Source organism: Salvelinus fontinalis, chromosome 27 (assembly GCF_029448725.1).
Source record: "Salvelinus fontinalis isolate EN_2023a chromosome 27, ASM2944872v1, whole genome shotgun sequence".
Taxonomy (NCBI): Eukaryota; Metazoa; Chordata; class Actinopteri; order Salmoniformes; family Salmonidae; genus Salvelinus; species Salvelinus fontinalis.
The window spans coordinates 8,251,392-8,278,549 of NC_074691.1; the positions used below are offsets into that span (position 1 = coordinate 8,251,392).

Below are 27,158 nucleotides of genomic sequence, written 5' to 3' on the forward strand. Positions count from 1 at the left end.
CTGTATCACTTTGCTGTGTTTGTGCATGGCTGTACGCCTTTTATTTATTAGGTTGAACGTAATATTGAATTGCGTGTGGGCATTCCTTGTCAAGTTACTGGACACTGTAAACACATAAACCAACCCAAGCCATGTAATTTATATCCTACGATTGGAGAAGAACACCCCTTCTTGTGTCCACGCCTTCTGGTGCAGTCAATGTACGGGTGAACTTCTGTGTTCTAATACAGTGCGCTGTCAACGACAGGATGGGAGTGTGTGAGTCTATGAAGGGTCTTCTATTCTACCTCTGCATCTGTAGTCATGTTTCTACTGTGGAAGCGTGGGAACTCACCCTGCTTCATACCAACGACGTCCACGCAAGGGTTGAGGAAACGAGCAACAGTTACGGCAAATGCACCAAGCCTCCGTGTTTTGCTGGTGTGGCAAGGAGGTTTACGAAAATACAGGAGATCCGGAGCCGGGAGAAGAACGTGATGCTGCTGGATGCAGGCGACCAATTTCAGGGAACCGTTTGGTTTAATGTATATAAGGGAGCCGAGGCTGCTTATTTTATGAATAAACTTGGCTACGATGCGATGGTAAGCAGTTTACATCATTCCAGTAGAATATTAATGTGGGCGACTGTATCATTTCATAACGGAGGGTGCTCTCTGGGTGACCACATTTAAAATACCCAAATGCGTGACAACAGGATGATTTGGCATGACATTCTCCGGACACTATCACTATTTCAAAATAGGCCATCATCACTGTCAATCGTGAATGATAATTCTAAACGTTTTACACTCATGGGAATATCTGAATTTAGAATTTGTGAGCAAATTAGAGCAGATGGTTTTAAACGTCCAGTATTTTGTTTAAATAAAAGCACATTCTGCTTAGTGACGCGCGCTGTTATGGTTTGGCCATATATATTATTATATAAATATATTTTTTACTATTCAGCTATCTAGCTAACCATCCTAAAATCTCATAACAAATGAGGTGGTGTTTTTGGTGTAACAGTAACGTTATACTACGCTGTGATGTTTGTATCCGATATGTAGAATACCAATGAATCATTATGATCTTACAAGACATTGATTCAGCTTTGATCAAACTTTACTAAAGGACCTCTGTTGTGAGAGGTGGCGGTGCGACGCTACCCCTGCTCGTATTGAACGAGCTAATTGAAGCGCACCAAGAACTTAAATACGTCGGGCAAAATTTGGCGACGCAGAATCTTGACCACATGTGTAGCTGGTTTATGAAAATCTGGAAATATGTATCCAAGGAAACATTTTCTGGTTGGTGTAAGGGAATGTAAAACAGTTAGGAAATTATCCTTTTTAAAACGGGATTGAGTGAAGTAGCGGAGAATATGCTACCCTCACAAGTTTGAAGAAATTACCTTATACACTATCTTTCAGTTACTTACTTGGTAGCTCTTCGTCACAAGCACGCGTTTTGTAAGTATTATTGTTAGGCCTAACTGTCCTCTCCAAGCGTTGCCTGAATTTAGCCGAAAGGATTTGAGAAATGTGATATGATAGACCAATGATATTGTCTGGCCTACTTCTCCTCTTGCACTATGCAGAATATCCGATCTCAACAACGATTGGAAAAATCTCCAACACAGCCTTTCTTAAAAGTATGGGTCGCGACGTGTCAGAGTAAATGTATAATTATTTAGTGAATTGATTTGGCCAAGTGCAACTGCGGTCTCTGTTCAGTGCGCTCACTGCTTAGCAGCGGTCTCTGCTCAGTTTGGCAGCTGCCGGTGTGCTTCGCGGTTTACCAGATCTTTTTCTTGAGTTTTCTTGGCGCTCACTCGGTGACACAAGCCGCATCGCTGTCGTTTAACAGCAGGTGATGCGCTGTCAGCCACTGACTTGTCATTCCCACTCGCCAAATGGACTCATGCTAGCAACAAGTTCTGACTGAGCTCAATCGTCACGAAAAGCCAATAAACCGATGAGTTCCTCTCTTTCATACAAACTTTGACAATTAACGAGGAGCTCCCTCAATGTGATTTGTGCGGGGAAGTCTTTAGTAACTTAATTTTATAAAAGGTGATGATAAGCATAAATAAGGGAGTACTATCTCAGTGGTACTTGTGAGTTTCTCTTTCAAACAATCCCCTGGCCTTGTACACAGCTAATAGCTAACGTTATGGAAAGCAAGTTAGCTAGCTACTGATAGTTTAACCCTAAGTAACAGTACAGATATAAAATGATCAGGCCTACTGTACATCTTACTGTAGAAATTATTGTTGGAAACAAGTCTAGGTTGGAACCGTTGCTGTCAAAATACAAGTCATTTTTATTCTGAACTGGAATAAACTGATTGAAGCAAGATACTTTTTGAGGCAAACACACAGTTCTGGGTTGTTCATCTACAGCAGGAAGCTGTCTCCTGCCTAACGTTAGATGTTCTGGTCCTGTTTGGCTCCATATACCTATGTCAGTCAAGGTTCTCAACATTACCAGTACCACATCCTTATGATATAATTAAGCAATATATGGCCAATATGTGGTATATGGCCCATATACAATATGTAGTATATGGCCAATTTGCTATGGCTAAGTGTAACGGATGTGAAATGGCTAGCTAGTAGCGGTGGTGCGCGCTAATAGCGTTTCAATCGGTTAGGTCACTTGCTTTGAGACCTTGAAGTAGTGGTTCCCCTTGCTCTGCAAGGGCCGCAGACTTTGTGGAGCGATGGGTAACGATGCTTCGTGGGTGACTGTTGTTGATATGTGCAGAGGGTCCCTGGTTCGCGCCCGGGTCGGGGCGAGGGGACGGACTAAAGTTAAACTGTTACATAAGGGCTGTTCTCAAACACGACAGTGTCTGGATACAGCCCGTAGTCATTTATTGGCCATATACCACAAACCCCGGAGGTGCCGTATTGCTATTATAAACTGGTTACCAACGTAATTAGAGCAGTAAAAGTACATGTTTTGTCATACCCGTGGTATATGGTCTGATATACCACAGCTGTTAGCCAATCAGCATTCGAACCACCCAGTATATAAATATTTTTATAAGCACAATGTGACTGCAAGAGACAGGTTGGAATGTTGAATGAAATACGTGACAAATTGACCTCTTTATTGTTTTTTCTTGCTGAACAAACTTGCATTAGTAGTAATTTAAGGAAACACTTGTTTTAAAAAACTGAGTTGATTTTATCATTCTTTTTGTGAGGGTACATTTCTCAGTAGCTAATTATACAGCCCTCTGTATTTATCTGCTGTTGGCCTACTCGGTCCAAGTTTCATGTTTGTACTGAGGAAAATACAATTTGACAGGACTGTGTTAAATGACGGCTGCCATTTTGGTCTCAGAACGTTGATAAATTGTTCAGGAATCGCTTGGGAAATGATTTACGATTCACATGCTGTAATATGTTTTTATATTTTGTATTCATTATTTTTTGTGGAATTCAATTTGTTGATAAAATGTTTGATTGTGGGATGCGGGACAAAGGGCCAAAATGAGGGAATGTCTTACACAAGTCGAGAGAAGTGGTCACCCGTGGTACTGGTCTTTGAGCTTTACACGCTTTTTATAATATTAGACCTTTAAAATATTGTAAACATATTTTCACCATACAATATTGCATGATGGTTAGGCTAGGATATATTTCATGTTTTTTTCCAATCATACTGTATCTAAGACAGTTAACTAGTGGAGATCAATTAGCACTTTTAACCAACTAAACTCTTAGACCCAGTGCAGTCAACTGCGATGTGTTTTATACATATTTCCACACTATGAGGTTGGAATAATATTGTGAAAATGATGGTAATTCCCTTTCAGTGTAAGAGCTGTTTGAAAAGGCTGCCTGAAATTTCTGGCAGTTTTGGTGGGATGGAGTTTTGGCCATCCATGGTGACATCACCATGCGGTAAATCAGTTAATAGACCAATAAAAAAGAGTTATAAACCCCTACCAATAAAAGCTCATTTTCAGTTTTTCCCTCCCCACTCAGACCACCGCCAGACAGTCCGAGCAAAATTCTTTGCCCTTTGCTAAGAAGCTATTTTTGTATATTTTAGACAATTTTAAGTGAAAACAATCACTGTAAGGTACTTCATTTTTACCCAGAAATGATTTAATAATGACATAAAAACAGCTGCATTGGACCTTTTTGTCATGATTTTAAATTTGAGCATCATTATTTCTAAACTCAGCAAATAAAGAAACGTCACTTTTTCAGGACCGTGTCTTAAAGATAATTCTTAAAAATCCAAATAACTTCACAGATCTTCATTGTAAAGGGATTAAACACTGTTTCCCATGCTTGTTCAACGAACCATAAACAATTAATGAACATGCACCTGTGGAACGGTCATTAAGACATTAACAGCTTACAGACGGTAAGCAATTAAGGTCACAGTTATGAAAACTTAGGACACTAAAGAGGCCTTTCTACTAACTCTGAAAAACACCAAAAGAAAGATGCCCAGGTTCCCTGCTCATCTGCGTGAACGTGCCTTAGGCATGCTGCAAGGAGGCATGAGGACTGCAGATGTGGCCAGGGCAATAAATTTCAATGTCCGTACTGTGAGACGCCTAAGACAGCGCTACAGGGAGACAGGACGGACATCGTCCTCGCAGTGGCAGACCACGTGTAACAACACCTGCACAGGATTGGTACATCCAAATGTCACACCTGCGGGATAGGTACAGAATGGCAACAACAACTGCCCGAGTTACACCAGGAACGCACAATCCCTCCATCAGTTATCAGACTTTCCGCAATATGCTGAGAGAGGCTGGACTCAGGGATTGATAATGTGTCCCCCTGTTCAGGGACACATTATTCCATTTCTGTTAGTCACATGTCTGTGGAACTTGTTCAGTTTATGTCTCAGTTGTTGAATCTTGTTATGTTCATACAAATATTTACACATGTTAAGTTTGCTGAAAATAAACACAGTTGACAGTGAGAGGACGTTTCTTTTTTTGCTGAGTTTATATAGTCAGGGATTTCCAACCCAGAGCTTCCTTCCTGTAGGTTTTTTGCTCCAACCCCAGTTTATCAACCAGCTAATTATTAGAATCAGGTGTGCTTAATTAGGGTTGGAGTAAAAACCTAGGTTGCGTTCCAAACATTTAAAAGACACCCCCTATCCCCTCAGCCCTCAAATTAAGTGGACACTTACTTCTGATGACGTTTCATGACGTTTGACGAGTATACACCGCTCGCAAGGGGTGTGGGAGGAAGGAAGGAATTATTTTTAAATGGAACACTCTTGGCTGGAAATTCGTCACTCATTCATCCCTCTGATTGTGTTTTCAGCCACTGGTAACTTTATTTTTTATTGCCTTTATTTAACTAGGTAGGCAAGTGGAGAACAAGTTCTCATTTACAATTGCAACCTGGCCAAGATAAATCAAAGCAGTTCGACACATACAACAGTTACACATGGAGTAAAACAAACATACAGTCAATAATACAGTAGAAAAATAAGTCTATATACAATGTGAGCAAATGAGGTGAGATAAGGGAGGTAAAGGCAAAAAAAGACCATGGTGGCTCAGTAAATACAATATAGCAAGTAAAACACTGGAATGGTAGATTTGCAGTGGAAGAATGTGCAAAGTAGAAATAATGGGGTGCAAAGGAGCTACATAAATAAATACAGTAGGGGAAGAGGTAGTTGTTTGGGCTAAATTATAGATGTGCTATGTACAGGTGCAGTAATCTGTGAGCTGCTCTGACAGCTGGTACTTAAAGCTGGTGAGGGAGATAAGTGTTTCCAGTTTCAGAGATTTTTGTAGTTCGTTCCAGTCATTGGCAGCAGAGAACTGGAAGGAGAGCCAAAGGAGGAATTGGCTTTGGTGGTGACCAGAGAGATATTCCTGCTGGAGCGCGTTCTGCACGTGGGTGCTGCTATGGTGACCAGCGAGCTGAGATAAGGGGGGACTCTACCTAGCAGGGTCTTGTAGATGACCTGGAGCCAGTGGGTTTGGCGACGAGTATGAAGCGAGGGCCAGCCAACGAGAGCAAAGAGGTCGCAGTGGTGGGTAGTATATGTGGCTTTGGTGACAAAACGGATGGCACTGTGATAGACTGCATCCAATTTGTTGAGTAGGGTGTTGGAGGCTATTTTGTAAATGACATCGCCGAAGTCGAGGGTCGGTAGGATGGTCAGTTTTACGAGGGTATGTTTGGCAGCATGAGTGAAGGTTTGTTGCGAAATAGGAAGACAATTCTAGATTGAATTTTGGATTGGAGATGTTTGATGTGAGTCTGGAAGGAGAGTTTACAGTCTAACCAGACACCTAGGTATTTGTAGTTGTCCACATATTCTAAGTCAGAACCGTCCAGAGTAGTGATGCTGGACGGGCGGGCAGGTGCAGGCAGCGATCGGTTGAAGAGCATGCATTTAGTTTTACTTGTATTTAAGAGCAGTTGGAGGCCACGGAAGGAGAGTTGTATAGCATTGAAGCTCGTCTGGAGGGTTGTTAACAGTGTCCAAAGAAGGGCCAGAAGTATACAGAATGGTGTCGTCTGCGTAGAGGTAGATCAGAGACTCACCAGCAGCAAGAGCGACATCATTGATGTATACAGAGAAGAGAGTCAGACCAAGAATTGAACCCTGTGGCACCCCCATAGAGACTGCCAGAGGCCCGGACAACAGGCCCTCCAATTTGACACACTGAACTCTATCAGAGAAGTAGTTGGTGAACCAGGCAAGGCAATCATTTGAGAAACCAAGGCTGTTGAGTCTGCCGACGAGGATGTGGTGATTGACAGAGTCGAAAGCCTTGGCCAGGTCAATGAATACGGCTGCACAGTATTGTTTCTTATCGATGGCGGTTAAGATATCGTTTAGGACCTTGAGCATGGCTGAGGTGCACCCATGACCAGCACTGAAACCAGATTGCATAGCGGAGAAGGTGCGGTGGGATTGGAAATGGTCGGTGATCTGTTTGTTGACTTAGCTTTCGAAGACCTTAGAAAGGCAGGGTAGGATAGATATTGGTCTGTAGACAGCTGCACCATCGAGAGCATCCTGACCGGTTGCATCACCGCCTGGAATGACAACTGCTCGGCATCTGACCGTAAGGCGCTACAGAGGGTAGTGCGTACGGCCCAGTACATCACTAGGGCCAAGCTTCCTGCCACCCAAGACCTATATAATAGGTGGTGTCAGAGGAAAGCCCATAAAATGATCAGAAACTCCAGTCACCCACGTCATAGACTGTTTTCTCTGATACTGCACGTCAAGTGGTACCGGAGCGCCAAGTCTAGGACCAAAAGGCTCATTAACAGCTTCTAACCCCAAGCCATAAGACTGCTGAACAATTAATCAAATGGCCACCAGACTATGTACATTGACACCCCCCCCCCCCCCCAATTTGTTTTGTACACTGCTGCTACTCAAATTTTATTATCTATGCAGTCATTTCACCCCTATGTACAAATTACCTCAACTAACCTGTACCCCAGCACACTGACTTGGTTACAGTACCCCCTATATAGCCTTGTTATTTTATTGTTACATTTATTATTTTTTACTTTAGTTTATTTGGTAAATATTTTCTTAACTCTTCTTGAACTGCACTGTTGATTAAGGGCTTGTAAGTAAGCATTTCACGGTAAGGTCTACACTTGTTGTATTCGGCACATGTGACACAGTTTGATTTGATTTAATTATCAGGTAGAACAGAAAACCAGCAGGCTCTGGACCTCCATAGGGTAAGAGTTGAGTACCCTGCCCTATAGAGTGCACTACGTTTGACCAGGGCTCTTTTTGTTAAAAGTAGTACACTGTAAAGAGAATAAGAACAGGGTGCCATTTGGGATGCACCTTGGTGTATAGAGACATATTTTCCGTAGGGTCTTTAGGGATAGGGTACTCCGCGGTGTATTAATCTGTGACGTACAAGGGACAAGTAGCCTGGAGCAAGGTGTCAATGTAGTGGACAAGACTAGTCCAGACAAAGGTCTTCAATTCTCAGTGTGACACTGGCTGGGAATAATTGAAGCCATATTCATAATATGGTCAGGAAGCCTTCCCCAGGAGGATGCTAATTAGTCATGTATAAAACAAATAACAGATTTTTTTTTCTTTCCATCAGTTGTTGGTGGACATGCACTAACGTAGCAATTAGATGAAGAAAAACATTAGATAAACTCATCTAAAATGGACTTGGCAGCACAACAACACCAGAACAGTATGGTTGGTTGAACATTGTTGTTAATCGGGAAATGTTGTGGTTGACCTTTGCCTTTGTTTGTAACTTTATAGGCTCTGGGGAATCATGAGTTTGACAATAACGTGGAGGGACTTATCAAGCCATTTCTCCAGGAGGTGAAGTGCACAGTCCTCAGTGCTAACATCAAAGCAGATGACACACTTTCGCCACACATCAGCGGTCTTTATTTCCCATATAAGATATTTGATGTCGGCTCTCAGAAAGTGGGCGTGGTTGGATACACTTCAAAGGAAACACCTGCCCTTTCACAAACGGGTACAATTATGTTTTGACTTGATTAAGGTTTTGCTTGAAGTTTTAGCTTCTCTACATCCTCCCCCCCCCCCCCCTCTCTTAATGTATCTTCCTTTTATTCTCCCTCTATTCAGCTTCATATTCATGCATTCGCTCCTCTCCTCCTACTCTCGTCACAATAATCCATATTGATCGCTCTGTCCCGGTTGCTTCGTGTTTGCTCCCAATATTTACACTATGATTTTAATAATGCCTTCCTCTAGATCAGGGTTTCTCAAACTCGGTCGTCGGGACCGCAAGTGGTGCACGTTTAGTTTTTTTGCCCTAGCACTACACAGCTGATTCAAATAATGAACTAATCGCCAAGCTTTGATCATTTGAATCAGCTGTGTAGTGTTAGGGCAAAAAAAACAAAAAACGTGCACCACTTGGGGTCCTGAGGACCGAGTTTGGGAAACGCTGCCCCAGATACATTTGAATAATTTCCCTGATATAAAAATGTATTTTTGTTCCATTCTGCTGCAGGACCTAACTTAGTGTTTGAGGATGAGATTGATGCCCTTCAGCCCCAGGTCGACAAACTCATCACCCTGGGGGTCAACAAGATCATCGCCCTCGGTCACTCTGGCTTCGTTACGGACAAAGAAATAGCCAGAAGGGTGAAGGGTGTGGATGTGGTCATTGGAGGACACAGCAACACATTTCTGTACACAGGTACGGTATGCATTGTTTACCACAGACTACTTTTGTTTAATATTTACAATCATAGTAATTTCATCTGCCAGCCAGGGCTCTCTCTGGGCTTGGGGACAAGGTTACAATCATAGGAGAGATTGTATTTCATCCGAACGAACACCATCTTTTTAACTGTCATAGGTTTTTGTGGAACCTACAGTTGAATCCCGAACTGAACATGTATGTGTCCAACCAAAGCACATAAATTCTGCCTTCAGTCCTGAAGGAAAAAGGCTTACTAATAGCTCAACCAACAACCACACCATGCTGTTTTTGCCACACAGGCAGTATATTACTTTATGCCTCAGCAGCTCTTGGTCTGTGATTTGAGGCCATTCACATCCTTAATTAGTGCAATATCAAAAAGCTGGAACAATGAGTATCTGCCACCTGTCTTACCTGATGCCGATCCTGGCCTTTTGTTTTGTGTGAGTCCCAAATGGCACTCCCTACAAAGAGATTAGGGTGCATTTTGGGATGTAGCCCCAGTTAGCTTGTGCTGAGCTTTTTCCACAACAGCAGCCATGATTCATATTGGTTAGAATCAGTGTACTGGCTGGTTCCCATGCTTGCAAGTTCAGTACCTATGCTATGCTGTTTTTATTTTATTTTAAAGAGAGGACTCTGTGATGGCTATAAGGATTCCCTTTGATGTGAGGCCTACACTTTAGAACAGTTCACTAAAGCACAAACAGTAAGCCCTGTGTTCAGTAATTCCGGCTGTAAATAAGTGTAGTTCAGGCTGATGTGGTGGGAAAGTAAGAACATAAGAATCAAAGAAGTCTATGGCCTGGAGTCATTCCATTATACAGCAGCTGATTGAAACCCAGTCTATATCTTAATGCATTCGTACAGTTATTTAGGCGTTGTTTAATTGCTAGGCTGTTTTCTTAAGCATGATTACAATGCAACTGATGATTGATATATAGAAAACATTCATTAATTCCATTGTTTACATTCACTGTTTCGATAGGAGAGAAACCTTCCTCTGAGGTTCCGGCAGGTCCTTACCCCGTCATGGTGAAATCAGAGGATGGGCGGGACGTCCCTGTGGTGCAGGCCTTTGCTTTTGGGAAATATCTGGGTTACCTCAAGGTGACATTTGATGAGGCTGGCAATGTGGTCCAGTCCACAGGCAACCCCATCCTGCTGGACAGCTCTGTACCAGAGGGTGAGTACAGTACTACTGAGTAACATGAGGTGAAGTTGCCAGTAAGTGTGTCTAAAATGGCACCCTATTCTCTACAGTCCACTACTTTTGAACAGGGCCCTTATCAAAAGTAGTATAGGAAATAGGGTTGCCATTTCAGACCTACACAATGAAATGGACTTCCGATTGCATCAACAGTGCTGCTGTTATTTATATCACTTGTGACGTAAGTGTGAAAATAACAAGTTTGGTTTTCTTGACTCTGTATAGCATGGTGATACTGTCCTATGTTTTGTTTGTAATCATTTGAATGTCTGGTGGAGAACACTACTGAACATTACTGTACACATACCATCGTTGACCTTCTACTTCAGGCTTATATTTACTAATTCAATGAGAATGCGTTTCACTGTGTCTTAAGCAGTGAAACCACTCCTATCTGTCATATCTTTAATCTGAGCCTAGTGGAAAGTCTTTGTCATCAAGCCTGGAGGGAATTCAAAGTAATTCTGCAAACCCAAGAGTGGTAAAACGGCCTTGACTGGTTCTAACAGCAGACCAATAAGCTTGCTGCCAGCTCTTAGAAAACTGTTGGAAAAAATGATGTTTGACCAAATACAATGCTATTTCTCTGTAAACAAATTAACAGACTTTCAGCATGCTTATAGAGAAGAGCACTCCACATGTACTGCACTGACACAAATTACTGATTGAAAGAAATTGTATGAAGATTGGGAGCTGTACTGTTAGATTTCAGTGCAGCCTTTGATATTATTGACCATAATCTGTTGTTGAGAACTCAAGTGCTTTGGCTTTTCAACCTCCGCTCTGAATCCACGATATGGCAATCTTTCTAATAGAACTCAAAGGGTTCTCTTTAATGGAAGCGTCTCTAATGTCAAGCATGTAAAGTGTGGTGTACCGCAGGGCAGCTCTCTAGGCCCTCTACGCTTTTCTATTTTTACCAATGACCTGGCATTAAACAAAGCATGTGTGTCCGTGTATGCTGATGATTCAACCATATACACTGCTCAAAAAAATAAAGGGAACACTTAAACAACACAATGTAACTCCAAGTCAATCACACTTCTGTGAAATCAAACTGTCCACTTTAAGTGTTCCCTTAATTTTTTTGAGCAGTGTATGCATCAGCAACCACAGCTAATGAAGTCACTGAAACCCTTAGGAGTTGCAATCTGTTTTGGAATGGGTGGCCAGGAATAAACTGGTCCTGAACATCTCTAAAACTAAGAGCATTGTATTTGGTACAAATCATTCCTTAAATGATAGACCTCAGCTGAATCTGGTAATGAATGGTGTGGCTGTTGAGAAAGTTGAGGAGACTACAATCCAAGGTAACGCCAAGTAATTTAAACTGTCATGGTCAAAACATATAGATTCAAAGGTTGCATAGATAGGGAGAGGTCTAGCCGTAATAAAAATATGCTCTGCTTTTTTGACACAACACTCCAAAAAGCAAGTTCTGCAGGCTCCAGTTTTGTCTAATCTTGATTGTCCAGTGCTGCAAGGAAAGACATAGTTAAGATGCAGCTGGCCCAGAACCGAGCGGCATGTGTTGCTCTTAATTGTAATCAGAGGGCTAATATTAATAATACGCATGCCAGTCTCTCTCTTGGCTAAGAGTTGAGGAGAGACTGACTGCATCTCTTCTTATAACATGTTGAAAATCCCAAATTGTTTGCATAGTCAATTTACACATAGCTCTGACACACACTTATCCCACCAGACATGCCACAAGGGGTCTTTTCATAGTCCCCAAATCCAGAACAAATTCAAGAAAACGTACAGTATTATATAGAGCCCTTATGCATGGAACTTCCTTCCATCTCATATTGCTCAAATAAACAAACCTGGTTTAAAAAAGAAAAGATAAAGCAACACCTCACGGCCCAATGCCTCTCCCTTATTTGACCTAGATAGTTTGTGTGTATGCATCGATATGTAGGCTACATGTGCCTTTTTTAAATGTAGCTCTGTCCATGAGCTGTTCTTGTCTAATCTGTATTATGTTTTCTGTGGACCCCAGGAAGAGTAGCTGCTGCTTTTGCAACAGCGAATGGGGATCCTAATAAAATACCTTTGACATTAAAGTAGAAATTGTGCACCAATAATGAATTTTAAAAGCCTGTTCTGTTAAATGAAGTGCACTTTAATATAGACACATGGAGAATTCAATAAATATTTTTAATATGAATAAAGGCTTGCTAAAGTGCCAAAATTCAGCATCTGTCAAACCTGTCACTTCTAGGAAGATTTTAATCCACTGTCTCCAAGTTTCACCATCATCGTAAAGCCCTAGTTATTTATTTTCTTCGACAGTCACTTCTGAAGATCATTATTTATTTAATGTGATTAGTGATTCATTTACATCTGTCCCTTATTTTAAGGTGAACTGAACTCTCATTTTAAAAAGGTGAAACTATTCCATTGAACATCGAATAGTCAAATCAGAGTAAAAGCAGGTGAGCAAGTTCTACTCTTTTTAGCCATTTTCTGGTGGAAAACTGAGCGGGTCAAGCATAACACGTCAACCTAGTTACCCAGCTAGCACAGTGGATCTGGGCCGATTCCGGGTGAGAGTCAGACTCGGCCGACGTCATCTGGGCTGCCTTCGGCAGTATTACTTTGTGCAAGGCAATTGATAAGCATTAATTTTGTGGCTGGAGCCTCCCGAGTGGGGGAGCGGTCTAAGACACTGCATCGCAGTGCAAACTGCGTTGCCACAGATGCTAGTTCGATACCCGTGCCAGCCACGACCGGGAGACCCATGAGGCAACGCACAATTGGCCCAGAGTCGTCCGAGTTAGGGGAGGGTTTGGCCGGCCGGGATGTCCTTGTCCCATCGTGCTGTAGCGACTCCTGTGGCGGGTCAGGCGCACGCACGCTGACACGGTCACCAGGTGTACAGTGTTTCTTCCGACATACTTTTTCTTTTGGGTAGACGGGTATAATTTGTATGCATAAAATGTATAATAGTAATTTAGTATACAGTCATTTAAATTTGCATCGGGCCTCTCGGGGGGAATTCTGGTAAGATGCCGGCAAAGTTGACTGAATTCCAGTAGATGGAAATGGCCCGATGTACTTGGGCCGATTCTGGGCAGTCATTCATTTTGATTCCGGGCCAAGTGCAACACCCGATTCTGGGATGACTCAATCAGTGCCAGCCCCCCAGAAGAGGTCTAGTTTTGGGCTGAATTTTTACATTGTAGTTTTTTTCCCATTGCTAGCTGGGTACCCGTAGGCTAGAAATGTTTTAAATCTGTCTGTTTTGTGAAGCTTGCATTCAATTGCCACTCCCTGTTGCACACAAGCTTCCATTCCCCGTGTCACAAGTTTCTTTATCATCAACACTTTATTTGGCACTTACAATAGTCATTTTATTTAACCTCTTGAGATGGGGAAAACATGTCATTTTAAAATGTTCATCATGACCGAATGTTAAATTGAGGTGAAATCAAGTTACACTTCTCAAAAGGCACTGAATCAACCCAGTAACTGCATATGATTTCCTCTTGTCAGACCCCAGTATTCTTGCTGACGTAAACGAGTGGAAAAAGGCCCTGGCAAATTACTCCTCCCAGTATGTGGGGGAGACCCTGGTGTATCTCAATGGAACGTTTGAAGAGTGCAGGTTCCGAGAGTGCAACCTGGGAAACCTAATCTGCGACGCTATGGTGAGTTAATAGTACCCAGGACAGCTACCCAAACCTGGTACCTTTTCGGTCAGTCTGTAGCCTACTGATGAAATCCTGTTATTTTGCTGTAGGTACACCACAACATTAAATATGCAGATGAGCTTCAGTGGAACCATGTCAGCTCCTGCATCGTCCAAGGGGGATCAATACGGTCATCCATAGATGAACGCAGCCGAAATGGTGAGTGTATGCCTTTATGGGGCTGTTTCCCGGACACAGATTAAGCTTAGTCCTGGACAATAACAGAAAATTCAATGGAGACTTCTGGGGTTTTTCCCTCAATGTGGAAACTGAGTGAAATCTATTTTGTTAGGTTCCATCACGATGGAAGACCTGATTGCTGTGTTGCCGTTTGGAGGCACCTATGATCTGGTGCAGCTGAAGGGCTCCACTCTGAGGAAAGCTTTTGAGCACTCTGTCAGGAGATATGGAGGGAGCACAGGGGAATTCCTTCAAGTATCAGGTATCAGTCTGTTTCATTTTCATTGGTAAAGAGGGTCATAATGTGACCTAAACCAGTTGACATCCGGTACTTGTCTCCAGCTATCTAGCCCCAAGAACCTGTGCACCTACATTGAATGTACTATTGTTTTGCTTTGAGGACAAGTGTTTTGGACTGACTTTATTCACTCCTATAATCTCAATAGGATTCCATGTAGAGTATGATATGTCAAGGCCCCCAGGGGAACGTGCCAGGAGTATCAGTGTGATCTGTACGAACTGCCGGGTGCCCGTCTATGAGCCACTGAACGACAGCAGACTATACAAGGTGGTCCTGCCCTCCTACCTGGTGGAAGGAGGAGACGGATTCTCCATGATCAAAGAGGAGAAGCTAAAACACGACAGTGGTGAGCTCACAGAATTGAATAGATTAGAACACTAAGGGTGCCATTGGAGACAACCAATTCCCTGTATAGTGCACCAGGATTGGGGTCAATTCCGAAAGAAAACCAAATTCTACATTTTCCTCAAAGCATTAAGAGAGAATTGAAGTTGGAATTTCAGCGTACTTCCTGAATTGTCTGCAATCTGAAATGTAATTGACCCCAACCCTGTAGTCTACTAAATAAGGAATAGGCCAGGGTGCCTTTTGGGACGCAGATAATGTATCTCTAGGGATGAGCGCCTTTCTGCAAACTCATATGAACAGGAACGCCTTGAGCATTTTCTGTTGCACTGTGGTTGCACAACTATTACTTAACCAACAACTTATCTGGTAACTGGTTCATGGGGGTTGAAAATAGTTTCTCTTACAGGTGACATGGACATTTCGGTGGTGGCCAGCTACATTACTGAGAGGAAGAAGGTGCATCCAGCTGTAGAAGGACGTATCAAGATTTCCAACTCAAATTCAGGAGGATCTGGACACACAACTCTGTTAATCCTGATAGGGCTGGTGATGGCTCTGTCTAGGAGCCTATGAGATCCCTGCCTGCAACGCTAGCTCGCCATTGGATGTGTTCTTCTCAGCATCCAAGGGAAGAGCTCAACTCTAGTTAGACTAACTAGAGTACAAATTTGAAGGACATTGGTGAAATATCCATTAACAAGCCGCTTAGATATTTCTATGGAAATTACACACTGGACTCCTCTAGGCAGGTTTTGCTTTGTCAAGTCTCATGTACAGTAACTGCTGTCACGCTCTTGCTCAGAAATTCTGTTAATATAATAGTACCACATACAGTGTAAACTTCAGCAGAGATGGAAACAGATGACCACTGCCTGTTTTAATGTGTGCACTGGGCAGAGTATGCTTGCTTAACCAGCATTAGTTTATGAGAGAAGATATACAAACAACGAGCTCTGTTTTAAAGCTCTTTGGGACCAGAGAGGTATCTCAAAAGGAGATAAATGAGTTGGTGATCAACCATGTGTAAATATTTATGGTATTCTTTACAGGGCAAATTAGCGACTTTTTTATGGTCATGAACGCTATAAAATCTGATTAGGACTTTACTAAAGTTGGTTAGCTTGTTTCAAATCCCCCTCTGTTAATTCTAGAGAAATACATTGAGAACCAAAGAGGTCATGTAAATAGCCTGTGTGAAATGTAATGTTTTATATTTGGCTTTGTTGTGATATTGAAATAAGCTTGATAGCAGTACATTTAGACAGATATCTCTGATCTTGAACTGGCTCATGAGAAAAAAAAAGTACAATGCCTCATTCCATCTAATGTAGCGTTTCAAAAAGGAAACAATATGAAGTGACTCAATTGTGTGAGGGGTGTGGCTTTGCTGCTCTCACCATTGATCAGAACTGTTTCAAGGCAGAGTAGTATTCTGAGGAAAAGGAACACTCGCTCCCACAGGCTTTATTCTTTACAGGTGCCAGCCATTCATCTCCACCCACCGCTGGCACCAGTGGACTGGGAATGCACGTGGTATTACCATGGAAAGTATTTCCTTTCCACAGTGGGAGAAACAAGATTCCAAGGAAGGGCAGATGGAAATGTATTAGGACACAATCTCAATTTAGAAAACTGAGAAGCTGACTTGGATGTGAGAAACTAAACATGACCCTAACCACAGGTCTAAGCTCAGCTTACTGCTCCAGCCTCCATCTCTGCTGTAAAAATACACAAATTAAACCATAGTTACCATACAAAACACATACAGTCTGGATAACCATCATCTCACGAAGGGAAAACCTCTTACATTGACACATCAAGATGGACCTAGGTGCAGCAGTCAGCAAGGAATTATTTAAGCCAGATAAAATATGACCACCCTGTAAAATCAATAAATATACTTTATTATTGTACATTGGAATGTTGATAAGATCCCAGAGACATTGGAATTTGCACTGCACTTTCATTCCAGGGAAGGGAAGCGTGCTGTTATCTACATCCACTGGTTACTATCGGCCGATGGCTCTCTCTGTCCCTGCAGAATAGACAACATTGTCACGGTATCCGCAGGAAGGTACACAAACTACATCCTGGTACTTTCCTACTTTATAAATAAGCGTGTCTAAATAGTTTGGAAAAGACATGGTTGGCTTGTGTATCCGATTCTTAGGAATTTACCTTGCCGAGCTCTGGAAACAGTTCTTCGACAGCAATATCCATCAGAACGTAAGTCATCTGAGGGGCAGAGGACAGAAACAACAGAGAAAACAGATAATGCACCATGAGACCTTGGCTGCAGAGAAAATGGTCTCCTTGTTTGGCTTTCAGCTTTACCTGCTTGTTAAGAAGTGGCTGCTGAAAACCGTCAAAGAGAAGCCTGATGCCCTCGTATTTGGCCTCCTGTCCGATGCACTTTTCCACAAAGTCTATGAGGTGAAAAGACAAAGATATCAATACAGTACAACTGAGGCCCACTTTATCCATAAAAACTCAACTATACCTTTGGCAGGTGATTCCATCAAATTATTACTATTTCCATGGATGATGCCATTGCACTTGTTCAACATGCAGCGTTTCTGCCAGGACATGCTTTCAAAAGTAGGACCAGGCTTCCAGAGATTAGAATGAAACCGATAAATCAGGGAGTGTTCACCAGACACAGGTTCTGTCCCAAAATGGCATCCAATTCCCTTTATAGTGTACTACTTTTGACCAGGGCCCATAGGGGCATATGCACAGGCAATGGGACTTATTGATATGATGAAATGGAAAATATCTGGGCTTGGAGAAAACTATTCTCTGTGTCTGGATGTCATTTGTCAATACAATGTAATAAAACGGAACTTGCTCGGTGGCTAATGAACTGTGCTTAAGACATGAATCCATCATGCTGAGAGCTAGATATCTTGTGTAGAGAGTGCATACTGGATCTGTGCAACAGTTGGAAGCAGATGGATACAGCAAAATAATACTAGAGAACATATCAGTTGTCAGCCAATGCTTGGTAGCCTGAGTTCCAGTCTGTTTGTATTATAATATATAATAATAACAATTTGGTGGGTGCTTATATTTTCTTATTTCACGCATGTGTGAATTGGAAATGTTTTTTGCATATCCCAACTCCCCCTGAGACACCGTCGGCGAGTGCCAGTCTGTTTCTGCTATCATACCAACTCCTTGTCATATCATGCCATGACCAGGCTAAAAGCTTGGATCGAACCTGGCAAATAATTCATCATCTCTTCGAATGCCTTCTTGGCTCTTCTCTGCTTGTCTCCTGTAGCGAGTTCCTCACTGGTCTCACAGAACACAGCATCTAAGATTGGGCAGAAAACATCATCATGAGTCTGGGAGAAGTGGATCAAGGCAAGGCAATTCCAGAACATAATGGACAGGAATTCACAACAACAACATAGTGAGATTGGCTAAGCACTGAAGTGGAACAGCAACATCTACAGTGATTGTGTGTATTGCCCTAAAACCCTTTGGTGGAGCTTTAGGAAGGAAATAGGAGGGGTCGGGGAAGAAAAACAGTCAAAAGGTTTATAAAGGGGGAAACATTACTGAAGCAAAACGCACACATTCACCATACCTCTGAGCATGGTGACGAGAGAGACGACATGGTGTTCCTGCAGAATTATGTCCCGTTTGTGCTGGATGTAGTTATCCATGTAGGCCTCCAGCGTGTTCTTGAACAAGATCCGTCCCCCTGACAGGATGTGGTGCAACCAGTCTGGCATGTGGAACACCACTCGACCTGTCAGTCAAACAATCATTTCGTTACATGAGCAGTTGTCACAAATACAGCACCAAACACAATGAGAAGAATCATGGCTGGGCAATAGGTGGCTACGACTAGCGCTGTGACGGTCACAATTCTGTTTGTACACTTGCTTGCATGAATATGGTTCTTAATAAAAGCTATTTTAAAAAGCCATTACACTTTTATTATCATCATCATTCCATTTCATTATTATTATTAAGGTTACTTATAAATATGAATCACCAAATTAAGAAATGCCAGGTTGGAGAGTGTCGCATTTTCGTATTGACAACGTTAATGGAGACAAAATAAATGTATGCCTACGTTGTCCTTGTGTTGGCTTTTCTGCATACCATTTATTTTTATATACAGATCCTATTTTGACGCACAAAACGATTCAAATAAAGCCGATGGGTTTCCTCACGCTTTTCCGGAAAAATTCGCATTACGTCACAAACCCTGCTGCTGTCATTAGATGGCATTGGCATATGTTCTTCAGAGAGAGGATGCCGTAATGAGAACAATGAGGTAGCCTAAGCTACAGAAAGTCATATCAATCAAAGCAAATAGGCCTTTTACAAGATTAAATCATGACAGGAGTATTTGATTTTTATTAAAAGAGAGAGTTCAGATGGGCTACTTGAGGAAACTTTCTGAATGGGCATATAGGCCTATAGAGAGAATCAACGAACTCGCACGCACACCCCTGTTAAAGCACCTGCCACCTGTCTTTATATCTTTTAAAAAACAAAAACAATTGCAATAATAAATACACGCAACATAGCCTATTTATCATTGGGGGGAAAAGTACTGGAAAGGTGAAGGTAAAAAAAACATTACTAAGAAGCCCAGCTGGGCACTTCCCTACATTTGACATTTACAAGAAGCAGGCTAGGTACTTCTATGCGTGCTCAGGCGCCCACGCTCCGTCAACATTAATAGGACAGAGAAACCAGACAAATGCTCATTGCTCACATGGTGCACGTAAACGATGGCATGAAATCAACCAAAACTTTATTCAGTAGCAGGTTGTGAACTCTGCAAACAACGTTTCCACTCCGAGAATGAAATTACTGTAATTAATACATGTATTAACAGAAATTAATGTAACCAAATGACAGGGATTAATAGTAAATTGCCGGTTTTACAAACGGTTGGCTACCACATGGGCATTCATAAAAGTGCATTGCGGGCAAAACTGTATAGCTTAGGCTACTATTCTACTCTGCAGGGATAGGATGGCAGCATTTTTTTGTCGTCTCGCTTAGGTTGGCATATCAGCCAGGACCGGGCCTGATCAGCGTTGATTAGTCTATAAATTAAATAAAGATTGTTATTATATCATACCAGGTTGGAGAGGATTGGCGCATTGTCCATTTTTTTGCACAACATTAGCGCATTCTAGGCCTCAGAGCCAGATTAATCTTGGCAACTGCTGTTGAATAACTAATGAATAGTCAAACACAAACCTTTTTTAAAAGACACGATTTATTTACTAGCAAACAACAAATACGTGCAATGTATAACAAGAAACTCCAGAAATCAAGCAATTTTTTTACTGAAGTGCCATAGCCTATAATGCTGTACACTCCTGCTCATCTAGTGATTAGCTGCTGTAGCATCAAAGGACAGATGGAAATAGGAGATGTAAAACGTTTAATAGACATACTAAGTTACAGAAACAATTCCTTATAATCAATAGTAAACAATCCCGCTATTAGGTCAAGTGTATCTACATCTCCTTTGCACCCCAGTATCTCTACTTGCACATTCATCTCCTGCACATCTACCATTCCAGTGTTTAATTAATATATTGTAATTACTTCACCACCATGGCCTATTTATTGCCTTACCTCTTTTATCCTACCTCATTTGCACTCACTGTATACAGACTTTCTGTTTTCTTTTTTTCTACTGTATTATTGACTGTATGTTTTGTTTATTCCATGTGTAACTGTGTTGTTGTATGTGTCAAATTGCTATGCTTTATCTTGGCCAGGTCGCAGTTGCAAATGAGAACTTGTTCTCAACTAGCCTACCTGGTTAAATAAAGGTGAAATAAAAAATAAACATGAAAATAAAGTTAATTAAAAGATTTTAAAAATCCTAAAATGAATGTAGGCCTAAATAAAATGTTTAGACTGTTATTTTACTGTCATGTTGGACTTCATTCATTACCGTCAGTTACACGGTTATTCAATTACAGTCACAAGCCTACCTACAACCTTCATATCATTACATGTACTGTAGTGGCCATCACTGGCAATACTAAAACCCTCCATATTCTTTCACTAGATTCACTTCTAATGACAGCCGTATTATGTTCAAGATGTTTGTGTTATTTGTGTGATTACCATATTTCAAATCATGGTTCAGTCACAAGGGACTACTTCTTCCCTGGTGCCTGGTCACTTACCCATGAACATCATGTAGTCATACATCCCTTCCACTGAGATCACCTCCATAAAGCAGTTCCGGTTGTGTTTCTTCTCCAGGCCCTCGGGCAGGTTAGCGTTGTTTTTGTACAGGTCAGTGAATAGCTAGGGAGATAGGAATCTTTTATATTCACGAGAAATTAAAGACTACAAAACACACAACTCAGTCTTTCAAGGAAGTGAGTCAAACCAGTCAGTTAAAGCAGTTTCTAACTAACAGTCTGACACTTACTTGATCATTTAAATCTGAGATTTTACATGCAACATTTCCATGGAATATGTTCTTTCAAAAGTGCTAAACCCTGGAATGACCGGAACATTCTCTCATTTTGGTTAGTGGAAGGAACATGCAAATATTCATCATTGTGACTGAAATGAGCACATCCTGTCAAAGGGCAGGGCTAAGTATTTGACACTGACAAAAATGTTGTTTTTTAAATTTTTTAAACGGAAGACACTAAAATATTTGGTTCCAGCATTCATCGTGGGGTCATTTGTAAAAACGCCTGAGAGTTAAGAGAAATGGTTTTAATTTATTAGTTGGGGTCAAGGCCAATGCTCCTTCAAATGTTTTTCGTCACTGAGCAAATTTCAGGTCTGCTGAGCGCAAGCTTGTATGTTGTGAAAATGCAGTGCAACTTCCAGTGTTCGTTTACTGTGAACACTGAGGCTGTACCCACTTTAAGTTAGTTTCAGACAGAGGTCAAGTAGGCTACTGTGGCTATTTGATCATAATGTAGGCCTATCAGAAGGGCCTACCATCAAAAACAATGGAGTAAATTCATCCCATAACATTTTAACACAGAAATAGCTGTTCTATCATTCAGCCTACAGTAGCAGGCAATGTTTGGTGTTCAATGTAGGCCCACATTCCAGGACACTTTTGAAAAAAACATGTAGGGCTTGACATTAACCTGTTTATGCAGTTGTCCTTTAGACAAGGAAGGTGACTGAAAATTGAACCACTTTACAAAATAAAATGTATTCTTGTTCCCATACCATTATTATAGAGAATCAAAAATATTATGCTACACTTTGCCTATTGGCTACTTAGCTTATTCAAGCCTGTCTCAAAATACAACACTGCCCCTTTAAGACAAGAAAAAGCTTTTTACCTGACTCACTTTTCAAAGATGCTCTTGTAGGAAGCCATCCCCCCCCCATTGCTGACTACAAATTATCTATAACTAGGCTAATAACTCCCTAACTAGCAAAGGATATGAACAAATGTGCACATGTGGCTACATGCAGCTCTCGCTTTGATCTCAAAACAAGCCTTAGAGGGAACATTGGTCAAGGTTGTCCACTGAAGCAGGACACATCCCTAGATATATCTGAGATTGATGGGATGGATGTATACAATCAGTGTTCACTGTGAAGTGTGTACGTGGTCCCAGGGCAAATGGGGAGTTTTGCACCATTGGCACGCACAGTAATTGTAAAGGTAAAACTTGGGAATTTGGGGAAAATGTGACCCTACTTTAGGAAAAATGTTTTGGTTACTTTGGGGAATTGTGCAACCCTAGCCTCACCTTCTTGTTCTTCTCAGCAGTAGGGCTGAGCATGGTCATCTCTGGTTTGCTAGGTTTGGCTTTGGGAGATTCACAGGAGTTGAAGAAGGACTGGATGAAGGGCTCCAGGTTCTGTCCTTTCTGGCAGGCAGAGATGCAGAGGAAAACAAAGACAGAACATTGTGATTAATATCAGTCGACTGAGCCGGAATATTGTCTGATCATATCTACTTCCTTTTCCAGTTAAATTTAGTCTCAGAGATTAACTATAACATTGATATATTGGTATTGGCCGGAACCCCAAGAGATATTCTACTATTAAAAGCACATTGGAAAAATGCCTCTTACCTCTTTTATAATTTTTCCAGGGACAGACCTGAATATTTTACCTGAGAAGGAATAAAATCAATACAGATCCACGTGGAGCTACATAGCTAATCAATGATGAATTTCTCATGTATTTCACCATGGCATTTTCAGCCCTATAAATTCTGTATGAATGCATGGTCAAAAGTAGTGCACTATATAGAGGATAGGGTGGCATTTGGGACCCAGAACATGTACTTCTCCAGGGCATCTCCAGCCCTCCTCGTGTCATAATGTATGAATGTGTTAGAAAATGCTCCATAGATGTTAATGATGTACTGTGTGAATGTGTTAGAAAATGCTCCATACCGAGGTTGACATCAGGCAACATCTTGTCCATGAACTGAGACTCCATGCTGTGAGGCGATAGGAAGTCTGCCAACAACTGACTGTTAGTTAGCTCTGGGTGCTGCATCAGTTTCTGTTCCCAACACACACACAGATAAAGGCATGGATGCAGGCATGGATGCACGCATAGATGCACACACCACACACAATACAAATACGCATATGCACACACGCACAGGACTCACCAAAAGCGAGAGAGATGAAGATATATTAGAGTCATTTTATTGTTTTTTAAAGCCTTGAATGCACTACTTACTGCACACTATGCAAAGCAACAGGCCTATGAATCATTACCTGCAAATATTCCTCAAATTCTTCCCTTTTGGATGACAAGAACTCATAGTTCTTTGGTCCAATAATTCTTTTGGAGGGAAGCTGTGCATCTGCAAATGAGCCTGTGCAAAAGTGAACAAGGTCAATTTACTAGTGACATTTATAGTGTCAAAAAAGGAAACAAAAGTTCTGTCAGCATCCACCAGCCACAGGACTGAAATAAAGCCAAAAAAGGTACACTTCCTCTGTTGAAATGTGTGAGAAAGTATAAGTGACATCTTACCATGGAACTCTGTGAGTTTATTTTCTAGAACGTAGAATTCCATGTATCTTCTGAAGATGGACCAGTTCTCCGTTTCATGCCCCACTGAGAAAACCACTCAAGAATCAACAGAATTGAAAACCAACATCAATATTGCAGTTTTATATTTCCCATTCCCAACTGTCAATAATCATCAAATGTATGGCTGCTTCCCAAATGGCACTTTATTTCCTGCATAGTAGGTAGGCCGATATCTAGAATTTATTCGATTGATTTGAATTTATGTTTTAGCGCGATGTTCCAAATGCTTGTATCGCAAGAATCAAAAGTACATTTTTTCCCTGTTTTTATGAGCGTTTATGTATTTTTGGTCTCATCTCCTTCGCTCCTTCTGCGCACCTTCTCACTCGCACACAGACATTAAGCCCCCCCCCCCCCCCCCCCATGCCACGCACAACAACGACAAACGATAACTTCTTGCTCTCTGACAACAAGCAGTTAAAACTTGCTATTTGCATTTGAGGTTTGGGCCAACAGAATCGGTCATATGGACACCGAAATACTTAAGACATTATTTTTCTGTAATAGAGGAGAACGATACTCTTTTTATATGTCTCAACTCCCAACATTCATAACAGAGCAGACCCTACTAAAACATGAGTATCAATAAACATGACCATGGAAAATTCATGCTCAGTTTCTGACGCGCTACTGCTAGCAGCATTTTAGCCACAGACTTATATACTAGCTGTCTTGTCTGTTTTTTTTTTATATAAATGTGCAATGTGCATAATATTTAAGGAATTGGCAACTCATTGTCATTCTGAGAAATAAGCACCTTCTTATCCAGGTAAGCCACTTGATTTCAACAACTGAACAAAGTGAACAGGCTATGCTGTTCAAACAGTTGAGACGGACAGGAGGGTGTATTCATAATAGTTAAACTGTTCTACCTTATTAGCAAGCAAATAGAAAGCTTATGGTAGAAGGCTTATATTTTAGCCTAGGTATAATTTTATACGGCCTGAATTCATTCGATTATTACTGACTGTTTGAAATGCAGTGTATTTGACCTTTAATTGTGCAAAAAGCTTATTTAAACGTAAAAAAAAAATAATCAAGATATTTATCGTAGAGGTGGACGATATGAAAAAACAATAATATCACGATATTTTCCACTGTCCGGACGATAACGATATACTGTAAACAAAAAACATTTCATGAGCCCTTCAAAGTTAATAAATTACAAAATATTGCTTTGAACCTTATAAAAACAGAAAGGGGGCATTACACATTTTTGTATATATATTTTTTTACTTCTGTGGTAAACCTGTGCAAACATGAAACATAAAAGGTATACGAGTTAAATAAATATGCAGTAAAATTAAATAAAAATATTTAATGCACTCAGGATTTAAAGAATTTTTGTTTTTTTTTGTTTACTTTTTCCTGCCAAATATAAGAAGTGCAGTGTTTTTTCCGCATTAACACCGGTCATCGCCATCATTTGATTTCAGAACCTCCATCTTGAACAAATGGAGGACCGGCTTCAGATACGACACACTCACGTATGTCTCTCCTGACAGGACATTTGCTCCTGAGTGGCGCAGCGGTCTAAGGCACTGCATCTCAGGGCTAGAGGCGTCACTACAGACCTTGGTTCGATCCCGTGCAGTATCGGGAGTCCAATGGCGGCACACAATTTGCCCAGCGTTGTCCGGGGTAGGGGAGGGTTTGGCCGGGGTTGGCCGTCATTGTAAAATAAGAATTTGTTCTTAACTGACTAAAATCCTGTGAAATCCTGGAGGTGCTGCCGTGATGGATTCAAAGACCTCACTGTCTTGCCAGGAGGGTGCAGGGTGCCGTGTTTTTTTGTCTGTTGCCAGGACTTGTGTGACGGCCTTTTCTTACACCAGGACTCTTTCCATCATCTGCAGTCGAGATACAGATGGGGATTCCGTGATGAGCTTGTGGAGGGGCAGGCTCCGTTTATCCTGTGTACTTGTCAGGGCCTTCTGCTTCTTCCAACTGTAGGAAAAAATGCTGACCACTTTCTTGCACACTCCTGTGTCCTGGCAAACCCAAGGTTCGTTTTGGACTCTCCTCTCTGAAAAATAAAAAGGTGAAAAAGATTTACATATGAGTCACAATTATTCAATAGAAATAACATTGCATCTGCTGTAATTACAACAATTTACAGCATGGACACTGGACATAATTACACATTTAATCCATCTATAGATTTACATACAACTGTTGTGATTGAGAGCTATGTTGCTTTAGAAAATGGGATCATTTATTGAGTAGGCTATTTATTATTGAAAGAGAGAAGAAAAATGTATATATTGAAACCATAGCCTAATGTATCAATATTAAATAAAAGCAATGAAATCCATGAAATGTTTGGATATTGCACACATTTACAAATATTCTAGATTTGCATATTCGGCTTAACATATAATAAGGAACAGGCAGTCTAGTCTAGAATAACTTCAAACAAATAAGGAATACAATAGTTATTTTAAATTGTTGTTTATAAGTTACGTTATTTGTCTACCTAGCATTGTGTGTTTTGGATGTTGAAACTTACCAATAGCAATGTGTAGCCTCTGTCCGAAACACCCTAGTCTTGTCCATTTGTTCAGCTCCAATGCCTTGACCATGTTCGATCCGCTGTCGGTAGTCATTCATTCTTGAAGCGACTCTTTCAAGCCCCAGGTTGAAAGTGCCTCCCCTCAGCCCAGCTGTAATTATTTCTCTGGTGTGGTCGTCTGGGAAATAAGAGGTCTGAAGGCATTTGCTTTGCAGCTTCCAGTTGTTGTCAATGTATGGCTCTTTGGTCGAGCTTGACCATAAATCGGCTGTGGTAGAGAAGAATGCAGCGTCACGGATTTCGTTGTCAACTCTGCCCAGACATTCTGTGTAGAGTTCTGGTAGACGTGTTTTGCTGAATTATTTACGGCTCGGGATCTCGTATCTTGGGCCTAGAGTTCGAATCAACTTTCTGAAACCGTCTTTCTCCACAGTTTGATTTGGTTCCATGTCTTTCGCTGTGTGATACGTAATTGCATTCGTTATTTCATTCCACTTCTTGTCATAGGGATTACCACTAATGATTGATGCGTTGAGTGATAGCTGAGTGCGGGTCTGGCTTGAAGACGTCTTGAGACTTGCTCTGCTGCTCCGGGGGTTTGTTGCACGTATTCTGGTAGATTCTTCATATTCGCGCACATGCAGGGTTTTCAGATGGTGAAAAAGATTGCTGGTGTTTCCACCTTTGGCTAGCACAATG

At 41.4% G+C, this 27,158-nt stretch overlaps 2 protein-coding genes across 9 annotated transcripts in view; one reads left to right on the top strand and one right to left on the bottom strand.

Moving 5' to 3' along the window:
* Positions 1–18,998, top strand: nt5e (5'-nucleotidase, ecto (CD73)). Its single transcript, XM_055884568.1, has 9 exons — positions 1–581; positions 8,253–8,475; positions 8,980–9,168; positions 10,163–10,360; positions 13,883–14,037; positions 14,130–14,238; positions 14,372–14,521; positions 14,706–14,906; positions 15,315–18,998. Exons 1-9 carry the CDS (start codon positions 249–251, stop codon positions 15,479–15,481), a joined length of 1,725 nt encoding a protein of 574 aa, XP_055740543.1. The 5' UTR covers positions 1–248; the 3' UTR covers positions 15,482–18,998.
* LOC129824961 (sorting nexin-14-like) overlaps positions 16,792–27,158 on the bottom strand; it is a 27,997-nt gene continuing 17,630 nt past the window's right edge. For 3 of the 8 annotated variants that reach the window (XM_055884555.1, XM_055884554.1, XM_055884558.1), the window contains 10 exons: positions 23,888–23,983; positions 23,626–23,726; positions 23,293–23,404; positions 22,966–23,006; positions 22,639–22,758; positions 21,088–21,211; positions 18,501–18,665; positions 18,129–18,224; positions 17,087–17,334; positions 16,792–16,943 (listed from right to left, as the gene is read on the bottom strand). In XM_055884555.1, the coding sequence (XP_055740530.1) occupies positions 16,902–16,943; positions 17,087–17,334; positions 18,129–18,224; positions 18,501–18,665; positions 21,088–21,211; positions 22,639–22,758; positions 22,966–23,006; positions 23,293–23,404; positions 23,626–23,726; positions 23,888–23,983 (1,145 nt within the window). In that variant the 3' untranslated portion in view covers positions 16,792–16,901. The remainder of the gene's footprint in view (positions 16,944–17,086; positions 17,335–18,128; positions 18,225–18,500; positions 18,666–21,087; positions 21,212–22,638; positions 22,759–22,965; positions 23,007–23,292; positions 23,405–23,625; positions 23,727–23,887; positions 23,984–27,158) is intronic. The other 5 variants (XM_055884562.1, XM_055884561.1, XM_055884559.1 and 2 more) reach the window with 3 other exon arrangements.